Below are 22,972 nucleotides of genomic sequence, written 5' to 3' on the forward strand. Positions count from 1 at the left end.
TGTGACATCTTTGAATCACCAGCAACAGATGTACCTGTGTGTGAAGAGAGCCTCAGGCCTCTGACTCTGCTACCTCGTTCCTTTGACCCTCTGTCTTTGTGTGTATCTTTGTGCATGTGTTTGTGTGTGATGCAGCTGATTATTCCTGGTTTAAAAACAGCACACAGCTGGTGGGGCTCTCCGTCACGTCTCTGTGTGTCTCTCTTTCATTCATCTCTCCTCCTCCTGCAAACTGAAGGCAACCTCTCTGCCAATTTCATGGCAGGGTAGTGAGCATCGCAGCAGAAATTATCCACTGCAAAATTGATCTAAACAATCGTAGAGTGGAACGGCGAGGAAAAGCACAAGAATGAAATTGGGAGAGTCTGTTACCTCTTTGAACTCGCTTTGTCACAGAGGAGGAGAATGAGGGCCATTGCTATGGGGAATATTGATAATTTAACTCACGATACAGAGATAATTATACTTTCTTATACACTAGGTCTCCTATGCAGCAGCTGAAATGAGAAATATCTGCTAGAGAAGCTTTTTCAGTTTGATCTAAGTGTTGATTGAAGTGATGTGTTGATACTTGTGCCACATCATTTCACAACTGGTGTATTAATATGTGGATGAATCTGTTAAAAGGAACTCAAATCGATTTTTGCCAATAAATCACTTTTTTTTTAATCCTGATTTTTTTTTTTAAATAAGGTTGAGATTTACTCTGAAACTTCACTGCTGTCATACCAAAAGTTAAAGTCAGAAACTTTCATTTAATGTAATTTTATTTACATGTAACTCATGTATAATCAGAATTCTCAAACTAAAAGACAAACTGAATATTATGGTCAATCATATCACTCACTCTGAATCAGTGTTAATTTTGTCAACTAAAACTATTGCTAAAAATATTTTTTCCATGACAAAAACTAGACTAAAACCAACAAAAGTAGATCTTTGATGACTAAAACTGACAAAAAGTAAGTTTAGTTTTCATCAAGATGACTAAAACTAGACTAAAATGTAATGAAGTTTTCATTGGACATTCAAAATACATGATATTTCTCCACTGTGAGTAAATCTGTCAACAAACAGTGCAGCTGTATCTATTCTGCCTCTCAGCAGTAGAAAGCAGTGACCCCAGGGTTTTGCAGAGTGTATAAACACACTATCATGATTTGGTACCAGATTTAAGCAAGAAAATAAATGCTTGGACAAAAGTTAAAGACTAGGTAGAAATGACTAAAATGTGACTAAAACTAAGAGACATTTCATCTAGTAAGTAGCACTGTTGGAGTTTACGAACTATCCAAACTCCTGCTGAAGCAGGTCAGAAGAGAGCAAAAACATCTTTTCTGCTATAAAACACTATCACTGTGGTTCTTTGCTCTTTATTCATCAAAAAAGTGTGCTCCAGTTCTGATATAACTGCTGCAATATCTGACATATATTTGCTATATCAGAGTTAATTGCTACACCGGCAGCAGCCATTGCTACCAGCCTCTAGTACTCAGCCCCGCCCATAGCTACCACTTTGTTATCCTTTAATAAGGAGACCTGGCACGGTCTTGTCAGGTTGGAGCTTTGCAAGATAGATCTGCCTGATGATGGATGCTGGCTCATCCATCTGTTTTGCAAAGTTAACTTGGTATGAAAATGAAACAAGTGAAAAATAAAGGTAAATGTTTGATTACACAAGGTGCAGATGACTTCTGACTTGTCTGGGATTTTTTTTTTTTTTTCTTAAAAAAGAAAAAAAACCACTGAAGGGATCTAGCTTTTGAAGTTGAGATCGAACTTTTCCCAACTGACCTTAGACTTTCCTCCATCGTCTTTTTGGGGTCTTTTCAACCCAACAGCCCACACACACCACACACTCCCCCCCTCCTTTTCCTTTTTTCCTTCTTCCTCATCAGTGGAGGTGTCAGGACTCCACCGCCGCAGTGCCATCTGGGCTGAGGCTGATAAAAGCTCCTGTGCCGGGCCGGCGATGCCTGCAGGTCTGCCAGGAGCCGCTGAAGCCTGACTTTCAGAGCGATGGGAGAGATTTGTGGCAGCAGTGGAAGGAATGGCATGCTGTTAACGTGCTGATCCTGCCCCCCCCCCTCCTCTTCTCTGCGCCTCCTCTGTCTATCTGTCAGTCAGTCTGCTGCTCACATGGACCTGCACAGACCTGAATCTTCAGCGAGAGAAGCCTCTTTCTTAAAAGAAAACCAACAGGAGATAGGATGACTGTGATCTGTGAGCGTTTACCTCATGTTGAGAATGCTGGGTCAGTTCAGGGCTATAGTCAGGATGTCCTGGATAGAAAATGGTGTATTTAAAGTCAATTATCCCATGAATTCTTCTTCTTCTTCTTGAGATCCGAGGCATAATGGCTATTGATGGGAACGTTTTGTCCATGTAGTTTAACAAGTTCTACGTAAAAATGGGCCAAGAAAATATGTTGGCTCGCCTGTTTCAGGTAAAAAAAAAAAATACTTCAACTTCTGCGATTTAAAAATTGCTGCAGGCCATATTGCGATTTAATCTAATTTTTGATTAATCACCCAGCCCCACTGTACGCTGTGTCAAAAATGTGCAAAGCACTAAATTTCCCCCATAAAACTCCTCTGTGTCAGGCACTAATTTACGATGAAGCTTTTGGCATTTTGTCTCCTTACTGACTTACCTGGTGGTCTAGGTGAAGAAAATGCGAACCCATGCTCAGGATCTCTCCTGCTCAAAACTTTCAAATGAAGTTTCTCTGCTCTCTCTTTCAGCCCGCTGGAGTTCTTCAGTGTACTCCTTTTGATACAGCGCATCATCATCAATCGAGGCGAAATTGCTCATATTATCTTTGTTTTAGCTTGGTGTGGTGTTATTACCCCTGTAGAAGCCCAAACAGCTGATCAGAGGATCAGTGCGCGGCGAAAGGAGACAAAATGGCGAAAGCTGCATCGTAAATTAGTGCCTGACACAGAGGGGTTTACTGGTAGAAATTAATTGCTTTGTACGTTTTCGACACAGCATACAGATGAGCCAACATATTTTTCCACGCGGATAAATTCCTTTGTATAGCCACTATGCCATGGATCGGTCTGACCTCGTAACAACCACAGGATCAACTTTTACAGAAGTCACAGGAGGCTAATGCCACTACTATAGCCAAGCACCTCATATGACCTAACTTCAAAAAATCCTGAAATATCCCTTTAAAGCTCAACATAGACATCAGCATGGATATTCTAAAAGCATCATCCCACATTTTATTCTGGGGATTTCTCCATGATACCCATGGTTTACCTGAGTCACCTTTTCAAGTCAGTAAATCTGGAATTATTGATTAATTTGGAAGAATCTTGGAAGAAGTGAGACAGTCTATACCTACTACTTGCAGACAATTTTTTAGTAGTCTTTTTGTAAGTACTGTCTAAATACTGAGTTCCACCTGTACTTCAGTTTAAGACATTGGTTTGTATTGTGTAATGCTAATTACAGGACAGGAGATTCTTCCTTCCTAAAGGGTCCAGGGTATGACCAACTTGTCTGGTTATCCTCTGGAAGAAGAAGCAGCCATGATGGCCTCCTTGCTTTAGCGACTGGCTCACATCAGTAGAAATTATTATAACCAGGATTCAAAATACAATGACCAAACTGGTCAACTTCCAAGAGGATGAATGTTCATTTCTTTGTTCTTAATCGTTTCCATATGATATAATGAGACAAGAATGAGTGGTATAAAAAAACACTTCCAGTCTGAAATCTGCAGATTTTTCAGCGTAAATAAGAAGGTGTCTGTTCTGTCCTTTTTAGTCTCAGCTGACTCTAGTATGGTTCTGAATTTAAAGGCATGGTTTCAGCCCCGTTTTTCAAGGAGGGTCCCTTCCCTCCCTCACTGCTTGAATCGAGTTAATCCTAGCTGCTGTGGTGTGATAGGAGCTTCTGTAGAGACACACTCAAACTGCTCAAAGAACTGTGGTTTTAAAAATAACCCAAAGTTATCAGTCAAAGTGACCTTTTCATCCCGCTCTCCTCTTAAGTTTGATTTTTTTCAGTCAAATATTTGAGTTAGGGAACTTTTTTGCCTTGTTTGATTAACTCAAAGACATGTCCAACTGGGAAGTATTTATAATTTCCGTGTGTCAGTTTTAAATGTTGTGTTTTTAACTACTTTAATGATTTCAGATTCAGTTAAAAAAAAAAAAAAAAAATTTAGTGGAAAGAAATACAAATGCAAATTTTGATGATATTGTGATAAATAGTCTGAATATAACGCAAACAAAAAGGGATCAATAAAAAATGGGTAGGAGGGTTGATGAAGCAGCCAGTGCTTAAATGCAAAGGTGCAATTAAACTCCAAACGGAATATTTATTGATTATCCATAAAGATTAAAAAGGGGTAATAAATGTTGTCTGACTGCAGAGGCTTTCACCTTATCCTCCCTCCTGTTGGCTTTTTATGTGTTCTAGCAGTGTTTCTGACTTTCTGAATTCCTGTTCACAAATTCCATTACTTTTCCTGATGCCAGTGCCAGAAATGAGTGGGCTCGCTCTCATTAGCTACTTAGGATATTCACTGCATTAAAGGTTTGGTGTGTAATATTTAGCCTAGTATTCTTTAGCGGAACAAACCTGGTAAACATGAAAAATAATATTTATAAGTAGACCTATTTAAACTAGTGTTTAATCATCTAAAAACATAGAATGTCATTTTTTTAATGAACATAGGAATAAGTCATTTATTCATACACATGGAGGGTCCCCTCCACAAACACTGCCATCTTAGATTTTTTTATTTTGCATGTTTCCAAGGTGGCACAGAAGGAACCAAATAACAGATTAACATTTTATTTTTTAATTCCACTGGCTGCCACACCTGCCACTAGAGATGTGGGCATCACAATCGACTGTTAGATGTTGCTAGTATTTGTGATTTTACCCACTGCACCTTTAAGAAGTTCTCTGGCTTATCAGTCGTCGTTAAACCTTTAAAACTGGCCAAATTTTATTTGAAGATTTTTGCAGTTAAAGTTGTCAGAAAGTAACCTTGCAAAGCTCCCGTCTGAACCGTTTGGGCCCGGTTAGAAAGTGACAGGACAAATCCACATCGAGGGGGAAGTATTTTCAGGCAAGCAGCAGCAAGAAGCAGGTGCAATTATGGCGGAAGACTTTAGTATTGATGCTGCTAAAGCCTACGTTTTATCAGAACTTAATGACATTTCTTAGTTTAAAAAAGAACAAAGTACAGCATTGAGCTGTTTTCTTTTCAAAATGATAAAAGTCGCGTACTGATGTCATGGTTCATGTTATGCAGCTCTCTATGGAGTTTACTCTTTCAGTAGGGTGCAGCTCGGTGGCGGCTACATCACCTGGTTTGTTGCTCTGATTGGCCTGTAAAGATGTGACAGACAGAATGTTCATCCAATCACACTCCGAGTTTTTTTTCGAAGGCTCAGCCCTTTCCCAAACGCCGTCTATGAGAGGTTTACCAGATGGATGTGTGAAACACATCCATCTGGCATGCCAGGTTAGTCAGAAAGTGGTCTAATAAACTCTTCCTCAGATGCCAAAAATGAATGAAGCATTTAAATCTATGGAAAGTGTGTAAATATCGCCATCTGTTGTCCTGTCCTAACTACCGGAGTATGCAGCAAAGTGTGTGGGAATGTGATGAGTTTCATTTAGTCATCTTAACCCAGTGAGAAATGAGACAGCTTGTTTGCTAATAACTTTTCTACTGAAGACTGATGTACACTCAGGGTTTCCAAATGAAGATCTTAAAACTGGGAATGTTTGTTTCAGGTTTGTGAATTTTTGTAGTTGCATCAATGACTTTTTGTTGGATTGCTCTGGTTATTGCACTCGTGTTAGAAGGGGTTAGCTGGCATATTACACTAGTCTTAATGTTCCCAAGTGTAGTCAGCTGTGATTAGAGACTACTGTTTTTTCCCAAATGATTTACATATGATTATTATTATTATTTGAATTTCAAAACTTGGCTTGAAAATAGTAAATATGTACCTAATAGGGACTAAATGTATCTGGAAGCATACCCTGGGACCCGACAGGTTTGGGCTAAGCCCCGGATATTTGCCTCTTCTAGCTCTGCCCCATGTTGAACCCTTGTATAAACATTTCAATGCTGTCTGTAGGATGTGCGTCAAACACCAAAGGTTAAACTTCTGTCTCTGTTTTTGTTCAACAGGTCTGGACCTGAGGCATGCACAGGTGGTGGCGTTATCCACGGGAACTAAGTGTATTAACGGGGAGTACCTGAGCGACCAGGGACAAGTGGTTAACGACTGTCACGCTGAAGTCACAGCCCGCAGAGCGCTGCTACGCTTCCTCTACTCTCAACTCGAACTTTATGTGAGGTAAACATTGGTCTTATTTTTCCTTTCTGTAGTTTTCTGCAGCTTTTCCTCTCTGCGGTATTACAGTCAACAGAATAACTAAAACTTTTGATCATGAAAACTGAAGTAAAACTGAGCTGCACTTTTGGAAGGCCTAATTAAAAAAAATGAAGAAAACTAAAGATAAATATTGTAGTGCTACTTTCTCGACTTTAGGTTACACAGCCAAGCATTATGTAATGGAAAAGTTTGAGAATTAGTTTTGAAAATAATGATTATCATTAAAGTATGCTTAAAAAGCTTTAGAAATCATGGATGTATTGACTTCCCGCTGCAGCATCAAAGAGTAATCTCTCTTCTCAGTAACATCCTCCATGGAAACAGACTTGGTGAAGCTCACAGGAGACTTTCCAATAAGCTAAGAGCCATATGTGTGTGGTTCACTCCAGCTAACTAAGCATATTATCGCACCCTTAACTTAAACAGCTCACAGTCTGAATGGACTATTTGTTTTTAGCACTTTTTTAAGAGCGTTTACTTTGTGTTCCATAGAACCCTGTACGGTGAGCTCTGTGGCTCCAAGCCTCGACTTTGTTTCTACCAGCATCAGGAGACCATGTTGATGAGCTTTGACTCCTCAGTGCCTCCGGTGCATGAGCATATATTATGATTTTGAGCTCCCTGAGGAACCCGGTAGCAAGGCTGATTCATCAGATTAGTGGGCAGAAGTCTACATCTTTGAATGTCATATTTGCATACACTGCTCTGACTTTTTGTCTTAGCACAAAGCTGGATGGCAGGTAGAGACTTTGTGGCTGAGTAAAATGGCTAATGGGAAAGATAACTCATAATGAAATGACCAAACAAAATGCCAGAACTGCCATATTTACACTCAGTGAAAGGACATGAGAGACGGAAGAGAGGTTATATTAAGACTGTTGTTGTGATCTGCATTGTGATGTGCGGTTTAAATATACACAGAGTATATATTCATATGTGTGTGAGTCATTTGTCATTAAGGTGTTTTTCTTTCTGTAGCATTAACAGTGACCTAGTTTTGAAGGTTGAATCAGGCACAAACTTTCCATATGTAGATAAAGAGCTATAGGAAAACTATGAAACTATTGTTTATTTAACCAAAGCAGTTCAGTGAAGTTTCAGAGAGAGATGTCAGGTATCATGAGGCTGGAAGGTAAAGTAAAGTTGCTTTTCTCTTATATCAGTAGGTAGCTGTTATTGTCTACTAGTGGAGCCAGTTTATAAATCACATCTTGCCAAAGCCAGTCAGGAGAAGAGCAAACCTATCTTTTCCACCATGATAAGCTCCAAGTATGCTTTCTTTTGCTATTCTTTTGAGAAATAAATGCTGTCCAATTCAGATTCAGAGGCAGAATAGCGACAGCATTGTTTTTTTGACCGGTTTACACACAGGGAAAAAATACCACTGAATTTGAATATCCGATGAAAACTACATTACATTTTAGTGTAGTTTTACTCATAAAAATCTGACAAAAATTAAACTTACTTTTTGTCAGCTTTAGTCATCACAGATCTATTTTTGTTAGTCTTAGTCTACTTTTTGTCATGGAAAAAAACACCGTCGACGAACATTTTTAGTCATAGTTTTACTCGACGAAATTGACACTGGTTGGATTATATACATCACTCAATGAATGTACAGGTTGTGCTGTTGTAATTGCAGGGCCTCCATTACGGAGCTATTATTGTTGCAAAAGTGTATGCAAATTCGTACAAAGATCTGTGCACAAATCTGCGAATGCGTAGGTAGATTTGCAAACGCGTGCACAAATCCTCGATTAAATCCACAAATGCGTGCACATATCTGCAAATATGTGTTCACATCTGCAAATGCGTGCAAAGATTTGCAAATTCGTACAAAGATCTGTACACAAATTTGGGAATGCATAGGTAGATTTGCAAACGTGTGCACAAATCCACAATTGTTGATTCACAAAAAGCATCCAGGATAACAAACACTGTGTTCAGTTAATCATCACCCATGCAAAATAATGTTGTACGGTGTAACTTGAAGCAAAAAAGAGAGAGTTTTCTGAATTAAAAGGAACTAAGTCCACAATTGCAAAATGCCCTACATATTTGCAGATTAATCCACGCATTTGTGGATCTTTGTAAAAATTTGCAAATCTTTACACACATTTGCAGATCTGAACATGTTTGCAGATATGTGCATAACTTTGTGGATTTGTGCACGCATTTGCAGATTTGTGCACAGATCTTGCATTTGTAAATACTTTTGCAACAATAGTAACTCCATACCTGTCCTGTGTAATTCCAAATATAACATTATAGTTTCAGAAAATTCCACGTAATTCTTAAAGATCATTAAATGCCTGAGAACATTCAAAGGTTATGATAAATAGGACATTAAGGCACCTTAGAGCTCATTTTAAAGCTGAAACTCTGAGTTTTTCAGTGTTTTTATATGACTGTGGGTTAAATTCACTCTCCATGCTTTTCCTGAGACATACGAAGAGCCTGAGTAATGCCCAGGAGCCTTTTGACAGGAAGTGAATGGACTTTGGTCAGAGAGGCCCAGTGTCCGTGTCTCTGCCTCACTCCATCACTGGAAACGAAAGGAGGAAATCTATTTCTCAGGATGTGATGAATGGTGTTACCATTTTCATCAGTCACCCTCTTACTTGTTTTTCTATCCCTTTTCTCTTTTTTCTCTGCTAAAGTAAAAGACCGGAGGACTGGGAGGAGTCGATATTCGTACGACACAAGGAGTGCGGCTTTAGGTTGAGAGACAACGTCCATTTTCACATGTACATCAGCACGTCACCGTGTGGGGACGGGAGGCTCAACTCGCCCTACGAAATCTCCACAGACCGTAAGAGGCTTTTGTTTCTGTATTTTGACATGCTGACAACACTGAAAAGTCATAAAAGACTTTTTTATACATCCATCATGAAGCATTTCTACTTTATACAATGACTTAAAATGTCTCTCAGACTCTTCTTCTATAAAAAAGTCAACTGACTTGCTTGTTAAGGTATTGTGCTTTATTTTCCAGACACAGTCAAGAAGCTGGAAACTCATTCATGTCACATCATCTGACATTTTATTTCTTACCCAATGAAAATAAATTATATACCTATTTAGATGATTTTCTCAGCATTTTTCTGGTGGCGACAGGCTCAGAAATGTATTCTGGCTTAAGTTTCCATCAGTCAAATATATTCCTCCCACCTTTAACTCCATGAATATACACGACATGCTGAGATTTTTATGAAACCAGTAAGGATGGAAAGAAAAGGGGAGCCTTTGAACCTGACGTTTCTGGTCATTAAACCTTTTAACTGTTCTACTGTGCTCTCTTAGAGATTATAAAATTACATAGTACCTTTTCAAGGCTGTTCTTCTGAGCTGGAAGTCGAGGCTTAAATTTTAGCTGCTGTCAAATCAGCTGAAGCAACCGCCGTAGAGGAAAGGGAGAGAGAAGGGTGAGGAGTTTAAGCTTAAAGAAGCAAGAGGTTATTAAAACAGAGACAGCCATTACCAACATGTCCTCTGTCTGGGGAGCTACCCACATTGTAACAGAAAAAAGAAAAACAATACCTACAAGTCCCCCAGTGCTCCTGTCTGAATTTTCCCTTTTTCAGGATCGGTGTTTTTCTTCATTTCATACTCTGGTTTCCAGCACCTACTGGAGTTTACTGAACAGCTGACATACGATTGTTTTTCAAGTAAAAGTGCCAAGCTTTGTTTTGTTTGATGCATTTTTTCATTGAGATAGGACAGGGATAAAATCAGAAACAGGGAAGAACCAGGCCAGACCTGAACCCAGGCAACCCCTGAACATGGGGTGCGACTTAACTGCAAGTGCCTAATGTTAAAATGTCCTAAATCTTTGGTAATCCTCCCGACTATGGGTGTAAATCTCCTTCTTCATCTAAAAAAAATTCTATACCCTCTGTTCAATTATTTCCCCCCACAAGACCAAAAAACATGCTCATCAGGTTAACTGGCAATTCTAATTGCCCATATGTATGAATGTAAGCATGGCTGCTTATTTGTCCCTATATATCAGCCCTGGGATTGACTGGTCACCAGTCCAGGGTGTATCCCACTTCTCGCCTAATCACAACTAGGGTTGGCTCAAGTCCCCCAAGACCCTGACTGGGACAAGGGGTACATGGAGGAAAAGATGGAGTAGAAAATCAAAAGAGTAGGAAATGACAGATGAGAAAAAGAGAAAAGAGGGAACTGGGCCAAAAGGCAAAGCTTTCTATTTACTATGTCCCGACCCTCCCCTATGTTCACGAACTCTGGGTAATGACTGAAATGATGAGATCGCGGGTACAAGCAGTCAAAGTGAGATTCCTCAGGAGGGTGGCCGGGCTCAGCCTTAGAGATAGGGTGAGAAGCTTGGACATCTGGAAGGATCTAGAAATAGAGCCGCTCCTCCTTTACGTCAAAAGAAGCCAGCTGAAATGGTTCAGGTATCTGATCAGGATGCTTCCTGGGTGCCTTCCTGTGGAGGTCTCCCGGGCACGTTCAACTGGGAAGAGACCCAGAGGGAGACCCAGAACTCGCTGGAGGGATTATATATCCCTTCTGGCCTGGGACTGCGACCCTGGATAGGCGGAGGAAAATGGATGGATGAATTGATGGATGGATGGATGGATGGATGGATGGATGGATGGATGGATGGACGGACATGAGAAACATGCTATTAGCCTGCTTCTTGACCTTTTGTTGATGATGTTTTTGCCCTTCTACAGACCAGATTCAGCAAGAGTCTAATCATCACCTAACCTGGCATGCCAGAAAACCACTCAATGACAGCATTTGGGAAAAGGCAGAGCCTTTGAAAAAAAACTCAAGGGGTGTTTGGATGAACGTTCTGTCTGTCACGTCTTAACGGGCAACATGTTTGAATAGTTTTTCATAGATCTACATGCACTTAAATTTTGAACATTTATGCCATTCAAGGCAGGCTAATTTAAGTGATTACGCCTAAGAACTACTGAAAGGTGTACACTGAACCAAGCAGTCTTTTTCCATCATGTTCAGTATAAGTATGTTTTGAGTTCATTTAACTCATCAGGGATTCTAAAACTTTAAATATACTGACTGTTAGAGTTGCTATGAAAAATATCTTCCCCTCCAGTTGCAGCAGTGTAAACTGGCAGGCTTTCAGAATTTCACCCTGTCACAAGCAGATTCAAATTTCAACCTGTTTTGTTGTGAATCTTTGGTCTGAACTTTACTGAACTGGAACTTCACCCCACATCTCTCCACCCTGTTGTCTAACTATGGAAGTGTATGTAACTGATAAATGATGACACTCACTATGGTTCTGTGCTCTCTTTCAAGGTTCAAATATTAAAGGCTCATATTAATCCTGCTATATTACCCTGCATTATATTAAGTAGCCTTCAATATATGTGATCCAAAACTTCTTAATAAAGAGGACTGGTGTCTTTTCTCTCCTCCAAACTGCAGACTGCTCATCATCGTCATCATCATCGTCCATCAACAATCAGTCAAACACTTAGTTCATTAACAACTAGACAGCCAGCCATCCTCAGATAAAAGATTTAATTCCCTAAATGAAGCTGTTAACCTCATTTAAACTTCAGCTCTGAGAGAAATTACAGATGTTATCCTCTGCCTGTCATCTGATTAAAATCTCATAGAAGTGTTTCAGTAATTTTCCTCTGAATTTGCTGTATTTTTATTTAATTTGATCAGAAATCTTCACAATGAATCTTGGCTGCTGGTTGGCATGATTAAATCTGCTTTGTGTTATTTAGAAATAACAGACTTCATTACTGAATAATTGAATTGGGTTTCCAGTAAAGCCGTGTAATGAGATCTGACATAATGTGGCATGATGAAGCTCAGGCTGTGATTTTCTGTGTTTCAGTTCACAGCAGCAGACACCTCATGAGGAAGCATCGCAGCCACCTGCGGACCAAAATTGAGTCAGGGGAGGGGACAGTGCCGGTGAGATGTCGAGGGGCGGTCCAGACCTGGGACGGTGTTTTACAGGGCGAGCAACTCATCACCATGTCATGCACGGACAAAATCACCAGGTCAGTGCTTTCAGATCGTGCCTTTTAGGTGTGAAACAGTCTTTCTTTCTCGGTTAAGGATTGTTTTTCTTCAATTTCAGCTCATAACCTGCCTCATTTCCCTTTTTCATTTCTTTATTTGTGAACTGACTCAAAACCAAAGAGGTAAAAGCAGCTTTCTGTATCACTCAGAGCTCCTTCACCTTTTTCATTCAAAACCACAAACTTTTCTACACTTAAATGTTAAGACTTCCACACCTACGACTTCCACAACAGTATGCAAGGACAGGAGCTGTTACTAGGCTAAACTTTAACAAAAAATAAGAATTATTTCACCAAATGAAAGTCAGGTTAATTAGTGATTTGATTTCATTTTTGATTGATAATAAACAAATCCATTTTTTTAATCTTCACTGTAGAATCAGCCATGTTAATCAGACTTTACAGAGCTTTATGTCCAAACATGAAAGCATATTCAGTTGTCCTGCTGCACCATCATGTTTTTTTAATCTTTATGACTGATTTGCTGAACTTTAAGGTCTTGTTTTTCCCAGAAGAAAACAGGATCAGACAACAGGAGGAAAATGAAGGGTTCCCTTTTTTCCTTGAATGCATAATAACGACAGAGAAATGTTGTGAAAAAGTTGCGCCACTACAGACTCATGAGGTAGCACACTTTGCACAACAAATCAGCCGCTTGCTGTACACAGATAAAGGGGCAGGGGTGTGTCTATGTCATTATGCTGTTATTGGGCCCACTCTTATCATGGTATAGACCCACTGATGGTGATCCGGTGAGAAAACTCAGAGCTTTTCCCCCATAAACCTGAACGAATGAGCCTAAAAGACACTGCCTAATTCACCAAACATGTTCAAAGGTTTAAATGCTAAAACCAAGAGTACACTGTGTGAATTTCATCTGATTTAGCCACGAATGTTTAATCACACAATTCAGTTGGAGGACGCTCTGACGTTCAGTAGGATCGTGCGTCGTTTATCGTGTAGTGTACGGCGGAAACGACGACTGGCCATGACCCAACTAAGACCTGTCCAGCTGTTCACTACTGGTCAGATGGATTTCTGATGTTTGATATTTTGGTCATACGACTTCAGACACACAGTGAGAGCAGAAGCACAAGCACAATCTTCAACTTTGGGGTATTTTTTTCTTTGTAAACCATCAGACAGCATCGTAAATCATCATTGCGTAGAGCATGAAATTTTTATGGGCATATTTATACCTTATCTCTAGATGGGAATTTGCAAATGTGTGAATCTGTGTATGCATTTGTGGATCTATTAACGCTTTTGCAAATAATTTTGTACTAATGATGTCTCTATAGTTTGGTCACATATCACTTTTTAACCCTTAGAGGTCCACTGGCTATTTTGCCATTTTGTTAATTTTCTTTTGACAAAATAATCCACTCCAAAAATGTATACCATGCTCTTGTTTGATATAATCTTTTTTGGCACTACCTCAACTTTATAAAATGAAAACTATATATTTTTAAGGTTTAATTTACTGTATTAGATATAGGGCCTCCAAAAAACACAACACCCCACAAAAATGTTTTTTTTTTTAAATTGTTATTTAAAACAATATATTGTCATTTTTAAAAAGAAATTATAATATGCTGACATTATGAAAAATATCAGTGCCAGTCCTGTGCAGCATGGTCCACTGCCCCTAGGTGTAACTTTTTTTTTTTTTAAATGAACATATTTCCTGTTTTACTTGGCCTATTGACATGAAACAAAAATTGAAAGAAAGCTTAAAGAAGTAGTACATGGTGAATTTATGCCGGCATGATCTTGGACCCCTAGTATACACGGTAAAAAAAAAAACACTTCTAAATATGATAATGATGATGTTGTGATCAATTTAGAAAATGGAAAAGAGGGAAATCAGTCCACCCTCTTGTCTTTATTCCATACATAGCTTTTCTATTTCATATATTTATCAGTCAGTGATGCAAATTTGATTTTGAACCTTCCTGCACTGGAACTGTTGGGAGTTCAACTGCACTTCTTTCCATTGTTTTGATGATATTATGAAGGTTTATTTCCAAGCATTGCAGATGGAAGTACATGGATTGTGTTGATTTCATTGTAAAGGTTGACACATTACACCCTAACACAAACTCATGCAATAGGTTCATCATCCCACTGTGGAGATCTGTGGCCTTGTTGTGAGAAGGATGGGCAAAGTATTGGCTGAAGGGTTAACTTTATGAGGAGATTAGGTTCTTTATGAAAACAGCTGATCTCTGTTTAAATAAAAATACAGGTTGGTCTGATATTTACCTCAGTATATATGTGCGACTGTGTGGGTTTGACTGTGTGGCCCTGAGCCATGCTGGATGTGAAAGCTTTTGAGTCCTGGTGATGACTATCGATTTCCCATATGTGGCTTGAACAGCTAATCCTGCTGTAATGAATTAGTGTATTAATCACGTCCTTGTTTTAATCTGCTGATCTGAAGGAGTGATGCTTGTCAGGCTAACTGTGGGATGTTTATTTCGATTTTATGAGACATGTGCCAAGATATGAGGAAAATCCCTTTTCACATTGGGAATAATGAAAATTCATTTTATTTATTTATCCTTTATTTCTTATTGAGTTATTTGTAGACTACATGTAGAGAACAGCAGAAGAGAGCATGTGTTTGTTGTAAAATTAATATGTATTGAATGTATTGTGCACATGCTGGCAGCCTAAACAAGACAGACGGAGACGCTAAATCGGGACAGCTTTGCTCTCACGCTTCACAGTCTTCATGTGTGAGGAGTGAGGCATAGATGTGTACACATCAGAGCATCTTTACAGGCAGAGGGAGACTTCAACTATCTTAGATCATAGACTGTAGGAAGTGTTGGACGAAGTCTGAGCGATGTCTGCCATTTGGATACTGAACGGGGCTTTTGAAGCCTATCCACGGCGGCCGCCATATTGAGAACTCCCTCTCAAACTAAAAGATGAGTTGGAATGGAGACAGGTCTTAACCTCTCTGACAAACAGATACACTTTGCCATATTGCAGCCATATCAACCATTCCCCTGATTATGAATATCTCTGATCTGAAAACTGAAACTAACAAGTTATAAAGAGAAGTTCATCCTCTGCAGTGTGTGCCCATAAAGACATGAACTCCTCTGAACAAAATTATTTTTTAAACCAGGGTATAAACATGTTTATTTCTACTGTTGCTGGGGCTAATATGGCCACAGTAAGATGTACTACTGCGCAGTGAAAGCACAGTGAGGTGTTTTTTTATCTTGACTTTGCAACTAAGAATTGTGTTAAGTTTATCCTTAGTAAGCAATCAAAGTTTGAAAAAAGGCCTTCAAACTATTTTTGAGATATTAAGAGTGGCTTAGATAGACAAACATGGATCGATGGACCATACTTCAACATTCAAAAAAGAGTTTCTTTAGATGAGTGGAGTTAAGAACAGCACTGTGAATTTGCTACACACAAGGACAAGAATGTGATGGTGAATTGTAAACTGCCCAGACCAGAAACGACTCTCCACTGCTGTGAAATCTTTCCAAACTCCTGCAAAGGCAGTATGCTAACACAAAGCTAAGACCCCAAGAGCCAGTGAGGCAAAATTTTATGATGCCAAAACTTACCAAGCAGCCAAAGCTTGATTTTCAACAACAGCAACACAAAAGTTTAAATAAATAGGCCTGCAGCATATATATATATATATATATATATATATATATATATATATATATATACACACTATATATTCACAAAAGTATTCACTCACCCAACCAAAAATTGAAATCAGGTGTTCCAATCACTTCCATGGCCACAGGTGTATAAAATCAAGCACCTAGGCATGCAGACTGTTTCTGCAAACATTTGTGAAAGACTAGGTTGCTCTCAGGAGCTCAGTGAATTCCAGTGTGGTTCTGTGATAGGATGCCACCTGTGCAACAAGTCCAGTCATGAAATTTTATCACTCCTAAATATTCCACAGTCAACTGTCAGTGGTATTATAACAAAGGGGAAGCGATCAGGAACAACAGCAACTCAGCCACAAAGTGGTAGGCCATGTAAAATGACAGAGCGGGGTCGGCGGATGCTGAGGTGCATAGTGCACAGAGGTCGCCAACTTTCTGCAGAGTCAATCACTACAGACCTCCAAACTTCATGTGGCCTTCAGATTAGCTCAAGAACAGTGCGTAGAGAGCTTCATGGAATGGGTTTTCCATGGCCGAGCAGCTGAATCCAAGCCATACATCACTAAGTGCAATGCAAAGCGCGTGGAGGCGCGTGCTCTGGAGTGACAAATCACGCTTCTCCATCTGGCAATCTGATAGACGAGTCTGGTTTTGGCGCTTGCCAGAAGAATGGTACTTGTCTGACTGCATTGTGCCAAGTGTAAAGTTTGGTGGAGGGGGGATTATGGTGTGGGGTTGTTTTTCAGGAGCTGGGCTTGGCCTCTTAGTTCCACTGAAAGGAACTCTGAATGCTTCAGCATACCAAGAGATTTTGGACAATTCCATACTCCCAACTTTGTGGGAACAGTTTGGTGATGGCCCCTTCCTGTTCCAACATGACTGTGCACCAGTGCACAAAGCAAAGGTCCATAAAGACATGGAGGAGAGAGTTTGGTGTTGATGAACTTGACTGGCCTGCACAGAGTCCTGACCTCAACTGATAGAACACCTTTGGGAGGAATTAGAGCAGAGACTGAGAGCCAGGCCTTCTCATCCAACATCAGTGTGTGACCTCACAAATGTGCTTCTGGAAGAATGGTCAAAAATTCCCATAAACACACTCCTAAACCTTGTGGAAAGCCTTCCCAGAAGAGTTGAAGCTGTTATAGCTGCAAAGGGTGGACCGACGTCATATTTAACCCTATGGATTAAGAATGGGGTGTCACTTAAGTTCATATGCAAGTCAAGGCAGGTGAGCGAATATTTTTGGCAATAAAGTGTAACACAAGGTACACTGCTGATTACCAACCCTGTAAAGATTTGTGCATGTATAAGAGGGTCTTATGATAAGGGCTCAACTTTCTCCACCAGGTGAGCTACCTTAAAGGCTCTTAAATCAGTTTTTAATACCGTCCTGTGGGATGGGGTTCTTAACGGGGACTGAACCCATGAATTTAGCTTAGTCAGCACGGTGCTGTGCCAACTGAGCCATAGCAGACTACAGCTGAGACACTGCTGTATGTGTGAGAGGATTGTCACAAACACACACACTCTCACAGACACACACACAGAGGTGAAGCCTTCTCCTGTGGAGCCTCTGTTAATTTGACCAATTTGATTCAGTTGGCCCAGGCTGGAGATGGTGTGATTAAATCTACCCAGGTCACCATCGGGGGTGAAAGCAATTACTTTACAAAAAAATAGAGTGACGGAGGGAGGAGGGACACCCTGCTTTTCTTCCCTTCTCACATATCCCCCCCACCACCACCACCCCTTCCCTCCTCCACCAGGCCAGACAGCAGACGCACTCGTTTTGCTCCGCAGCCTCCTCTCTCCGTTTTTTATATCGGTGTAAATGATGGGTGGCCGTCGTTAAAGTGAGTGGGTCACCAAGGGCCAGTTTATCAAGGTCAAAGTGGAGGGTGGAGTGCAGTGCAGTCTTAAAGCGATCCCTTGGATGCTCTTCTCGTCCTCTGTCACACTCATTTTGTAACCTCCCATTACCTTTTTATTCGCCTGCTTCCTTCAGCTCCTGTTCTTTATTACAGTTAGTTCAGCCCTGACCGCAGGGGATTTTAGGATCTTTGCTCTCATCATAAACATCTCTGATAATGTGCAATGCTTCACCTGCTGATCCTCGTTTTGTTTTCTTAATCCCGGCCCTGCAGAGCTCCTTTGCTAATATTTGATTTGAAGTCGACAGCTGGATTTAATTGAGGGGCCTAAATGGCTTTTTATATAACGATGATGTTCTCAATTCCAGTGCAGTTTTATGCAGATGAACACATTACTTTAATGGTCGGCGTTTAGCAGGGGGAGGAAAGAAAAGGATGGATGTACAGAGAAAGAGAGAGAGAGCAAGAGAGAGTAGGTCTCTCCTCTCTTTAAATTCACACGCCCAAGCCAGATGGCTGCCTTTTCTTGCATGAGATTAGAAGATGTTTCTGATTCACGGTGTCGCTTTCTGAGTAAATTAATATTTCAGGCTAAACTCTTTCTGTTTTTGGTTGAGGCGTGTGTAAGTGTGTGTGCTCCTCCTCCTCCTCCTTGCTGTTTAAAAGAGGAAGGACAGATTCTGCCGACAGATAGCAGGTAAAGCGTAGGCGGGCGCTGCTGCGTGATGTTAATTGACTGCTCGAGATGGAAAGAAGCCATAATGAGTAATTATTAAGTCTGCAAGGGAAGAGAAAAAACAAGCAGCCACTTTAATTGCATCCATGATAAAGAGACATTGATTAACAAAAAGAACAATGATCTAAAAATTAGCAGCAGAACGTGCAGGCTTTGATTGTGCATAAGTTCATTAGTCCAGAGCTGCAGAGAGCACGCAGCTCTCTCTCTCTTTGTCTCTCTCTTTCTCTGTCTATGAAGGGCAGCACTGGTAATAAACATGCTAATTATCATTTTGCACCCATAAATTAGCATCTGGTGGCTAAATAGAGAGAGTTTCAGCTGAAAGTGGCACATGACCAGCTGGCTACAGTATCAGGCGTGAGGATTAGCCTCACAGTGATTTTATGTCACACGTGGATCCCGGTACACAAACACTGAGGTGATCGACGCAGCTCTCCTGCAGTGCATTAACCTCTGTGGCACTGATGAATGCACACATGGTAATGTGTTGTTCCATCTAATGAATGCTGATGCACTGACCTTTGGCTGTGCTGCTGCTGTTGATGTTGGTGGTGATGGTTTGAGGACGTGTGTGTCTGTCAGATTATGTGTGCTGTCGGTCCTGTCTGTTATTCATCACGTCCCACATCAAGATAATGATCAAATTGTCTCCACCTGTCATTGACGCTTGCTCTCTTCCCCCCCCTTCTCTCTCTCTCTTTCCATCTTTCTCCTGCTTTTTCACCTATTTTTGTCTCCTTCCCCCAACTGTTGGTTCTTTTTTCTATTCCTCCCTCATTTTTGTCTTCTCCCTCGACCATTATACCTCTTTCTCTGTGATTTTCTTCACTCCCTTCTTTCTCTTCTCCAGATGGAACATCCTGGGCCTTCAGGGGGCGTTGCTGAGCCACTTTGTGGAGCCCGTGTACCTGCACAGCGTGACCATCGGCAGCCTTCATCACACAGGACATCTGGGCAGAGTTCTGAACCAGCGTTTGGAGCGGCTGGGTCCACTGCCTCCCACACACAGACGTAACCAGCCACTACTCAGCGGTATGAACACAGACAAATGGCATTCACAGGAAGTACATTTAGAGACAGAAAAGGGTGCAAAAATACATCCGATAATTAGAGGCTTGGTAATAGAATAACCACTGAAGAGTTTTGCAACAGGTTATGAGTTCTTTAAATTCTGTACTTGTGTTTGAAACATGTCTCTCCTGACTTCAAAATAAATCCCAAACACTATTTTTCCTCCAATAATGGGCAACAGTTAATCAGTGACTAAAATCTAGCTTCAGATTCTTCTTGCTGCATCAAAATGGTGTGAAGCCTGACCCTCCTCCCCAGCCTTTTTTAGATTTATTGTGATAAATTCAGACTTTGCAGTGTTTATTGTGACTGATCATATTGTAGTAAAATAAAATCAAAAATAACCGCCTAGCCTGAACATGTATGATGCCACAGTTTTCAACTTAAGGAAGTGCATTTCTTTGTGGATGGACAGAAACCCGATAGAACCACCTGCTGTGATACTGTATGTCAAAAATCGGACTGTTTTTAAGATAAAACTGAAAAACCTAACGACTTGTTACCTGACAATAGTAGTTTTGAAGACGTGATTTGATCTTGCAATGCTACTGACTTCTTGAGTTTAGGTGGCGAATAATGCTCTATCCGTTTGTGAACATGGTGATGGGCTTGACGTTAGGTGATGATTGTGCTAGCACTTGCCAGATCTTAAACACATCTTTCTTTAATTTAAAAGTCATTTCTCTTTTCCTTTTTTGTACATCTCTCCCACATAATTTTGGTTGTTTGGACATGCTGCTGTGCCAGCCTATCACCTAATTCATACAAACTAAGTTTGTTTTGGTTGTCTGGGCTCTCTTTGGCTTGTGAAGGTTGAGGCGGGAAGCACTCAAACACGCAGATAAAGAAGAAGTTAGTTTGGGAGCGCAGATGGTCAAGTGGTTTGAGGCATTACCCATGTACACGGGCGGCCCAGGATTGAGTCCGGCCTGTGGCCCTTTACCGCATGTCTCTCCCCACTCTCTTCCCTGTTTCCGAATCTATCCACTGTCCTTCCTCTATCAAATAAAGGCATGAAAAGGCCAAAAAAAATACATCTAAAGAAAAAAAAAGAAGTAAATTTAATTAGGAATTTGAAAAGTTTACCCCCGCTGTAAACAGACTTGTGGACAATACAACATATTTGTGATTTTAAATTTTGTGCAGGTCCACACTGTAAACCCCAAAGTCCAAAATAATGAAAGATCAGTACGCTGTAAAACCAAACAATCTGCCCAAGTTATTTGTTGAAACTGATAACATGAAAGTTTTTAAGTAGTGGAAATACTTTTTTGATTAATCATTATTTGTAAATTTATGTTAGGTTAACTTGACTTTTATAAGTTAAACACTGTGGAAACGTTCCTACACTTTAATATTCTGTTTAAACCAAACTCAAGACAATGTGTTTAAGTACTTTTCATTAAGTTATGTCGTCTCCATACACTACAATTCATCCTCATTCCTAACCTACGCTGTTTTTTTTTATATTTGCCTTTCACCTAATGACTTTTCCTCCGATTTCAAAGTCGCAGACAAAATTCCAAAGTCAGATTAAAATCATGAAGTCTTGCTAAAGTCGCAGCTCGTTCCCGTTGTCTCAGCCGTTGGGTGTAAGGTGGCAATAAGACTCGATTTTAGCAGTTTTAAGGCAGTTTTTTTTTTACAGTCTTGGCATTTTGACAATATCAAACAGTCCAGGCCTACGTGACAAATACGGTAAACTCCCACTGGGATTTTCAAAGTAAAAGCCTGATCCGTTTGTTTCTGTGGTGAGACGACTCCCGTTTTCATACGGTACTTTTATTCTGAAGTGTTTCCGTGATAGTTCCTCAGTTGTTGCAGTAACAAGCAAAGTTGCTTCAGTGTATAACTTTCTTTTCGCTTCTACTCGATGTAAATGATTTTTAAAAAATCTGATTATAAGAGATATTAACTCAAATGCAATCGCCATCTACTTCTACATCATGTTCCCTGCTCCTGATGCATGATGGGAAATAATCTCAAAAGGACTTGTATTCTAGTCTAGTAGTTAGTGACCCACAGTCTTTGCAAAATCCCAGTCTGAGACTAAAAACTCAGTGGCTTGCTGACAAATAGTCTTCAGATGTGAGAGGGTCTCAGGTGCCAGTGTTTTTAGAGTCACAGTGAAAACACCTTGAGCCTCTTAGTAACAAAAACACAAAAATCTCAAAACGTTTCTAGTTCTTGGTCATGTAGACCATCAGTCTAAGAATACCAGAATAAACTGATAACTCAACAGGTTATTAGACACTAAAGTATCACACATGTAATAACTTTTGGACTTTGAGAAGGAAAATGTCACTTTCTGATTTTAAGAATATAATGGATAACTGTTTTTAACAAGGCATCACAGGAAAGATCTGTGGGGGACAGTCTTTTCTTAATTTTTCATGAAATGCTTCTAACATTTAGCTGATTTAGATTATCTAACTCTTTGAGAGCATAACGGAAAAACACCAGGAACAGTCTATATCTTTGTAGATAGCTACAGTCTGTTTAAACTCAGTATAACAGGAATTCAGAGGTTGGTTGATCTTATTTTTTGGCTCTTTCACTCGTTTTTTTCTTCTCTCCAGCTAAATGTCAGCCGGTGCTTTCTAGCAGTGACATTCCTCTCTGTGCTAAATAAAAGCGTGTCTGTGTGTTCATTTGGGGCCTTCCCATACAGAGATCCTGGGCCATATGTATACAGTGTCTATTTTCAGAAGATCCTTTTAATAAATGTGTCATCTCACAACAGATCCCACATACAGCACCCGCTCACACACTCACACATGCGCTTGACAAACTGGTGTTGCTGTGCTCCTCCACAGTCACATTGTGCCAAGCAGACAAGCAGCAGCAGAGAAGTCGTCTGGCACGTCAGCCCCGGGGGCTCCGCAGAGACCGCCGGCGTTCGTTTGTAGTGGAGATGAATGCTGGAAGAGGATCTGAATGACACCCAACTTGTCGAGACTGAATCAGACGTCACTTCAGATCTAGGCCAGTCAGAGCAGCAGAGCAACGCGCAGATGTAGGGCACGTTTTGTAGCTCAGGATCATTGATAAGAACAAAGACAATCACACACTCAGAGCAGGTTTTATCATCTGAGCTGCACACAGTACATCAACTTAAAGCTGACACTCTCCTTCTAGACTTTTAACAGGTTTAAAATGCAATTGTTGAAGGGCGTTGGAGCTCTTTGTCTTGCAGGGTTTTGCTCCGGGTAAT

General features: G+C 40.3%; 1 protein-coding gene across 1 annotated transcript in view; it reads left to right on the forward strand.

Annotated features, from left to right (window-relative positions):
* adarb2 (adenosine deaminase RNA specific B2 (inactive)) overlaps positions 1–22,972 on the forward strand; it is a 315,732-nt gene that overhangs the window by 281,426 nt on the left and 11,334 nt on the right. The window contains exons 5-8 of the mRNA XM_041813798.1: positions 6,170–6,338; positions 9,038–9,189; positions 12,232–12,400; positions 19,538–19,719. Coding sequence (XP_041669732.1) covers positions 6,170–6,338; positions 9,038–9,189; positions 12,232–12,400; positions 19,538–19,719 — 672 coding nt within the window. The remainder of the gene's footprint in view (positions 1–6,169; positions 6,339–9,037; positions 9,190–12,231; positions 12,401–19,537; positions 19,720–22,972) is intronic.

Source organism: Cheilinus undulatus, linkage group 19 (genome assembly GCF_018320785.1).
Source record: "Cheilinus undulatus linkage group 19, ASM1832078v1, whole genome shotgun sequence".
Lineage (NCBI taxonomy): Eukaryota > Metazoa > Chordata > Actinopteri > Labriformes > Labridae > Cheilinus > Cheilinus undulatus.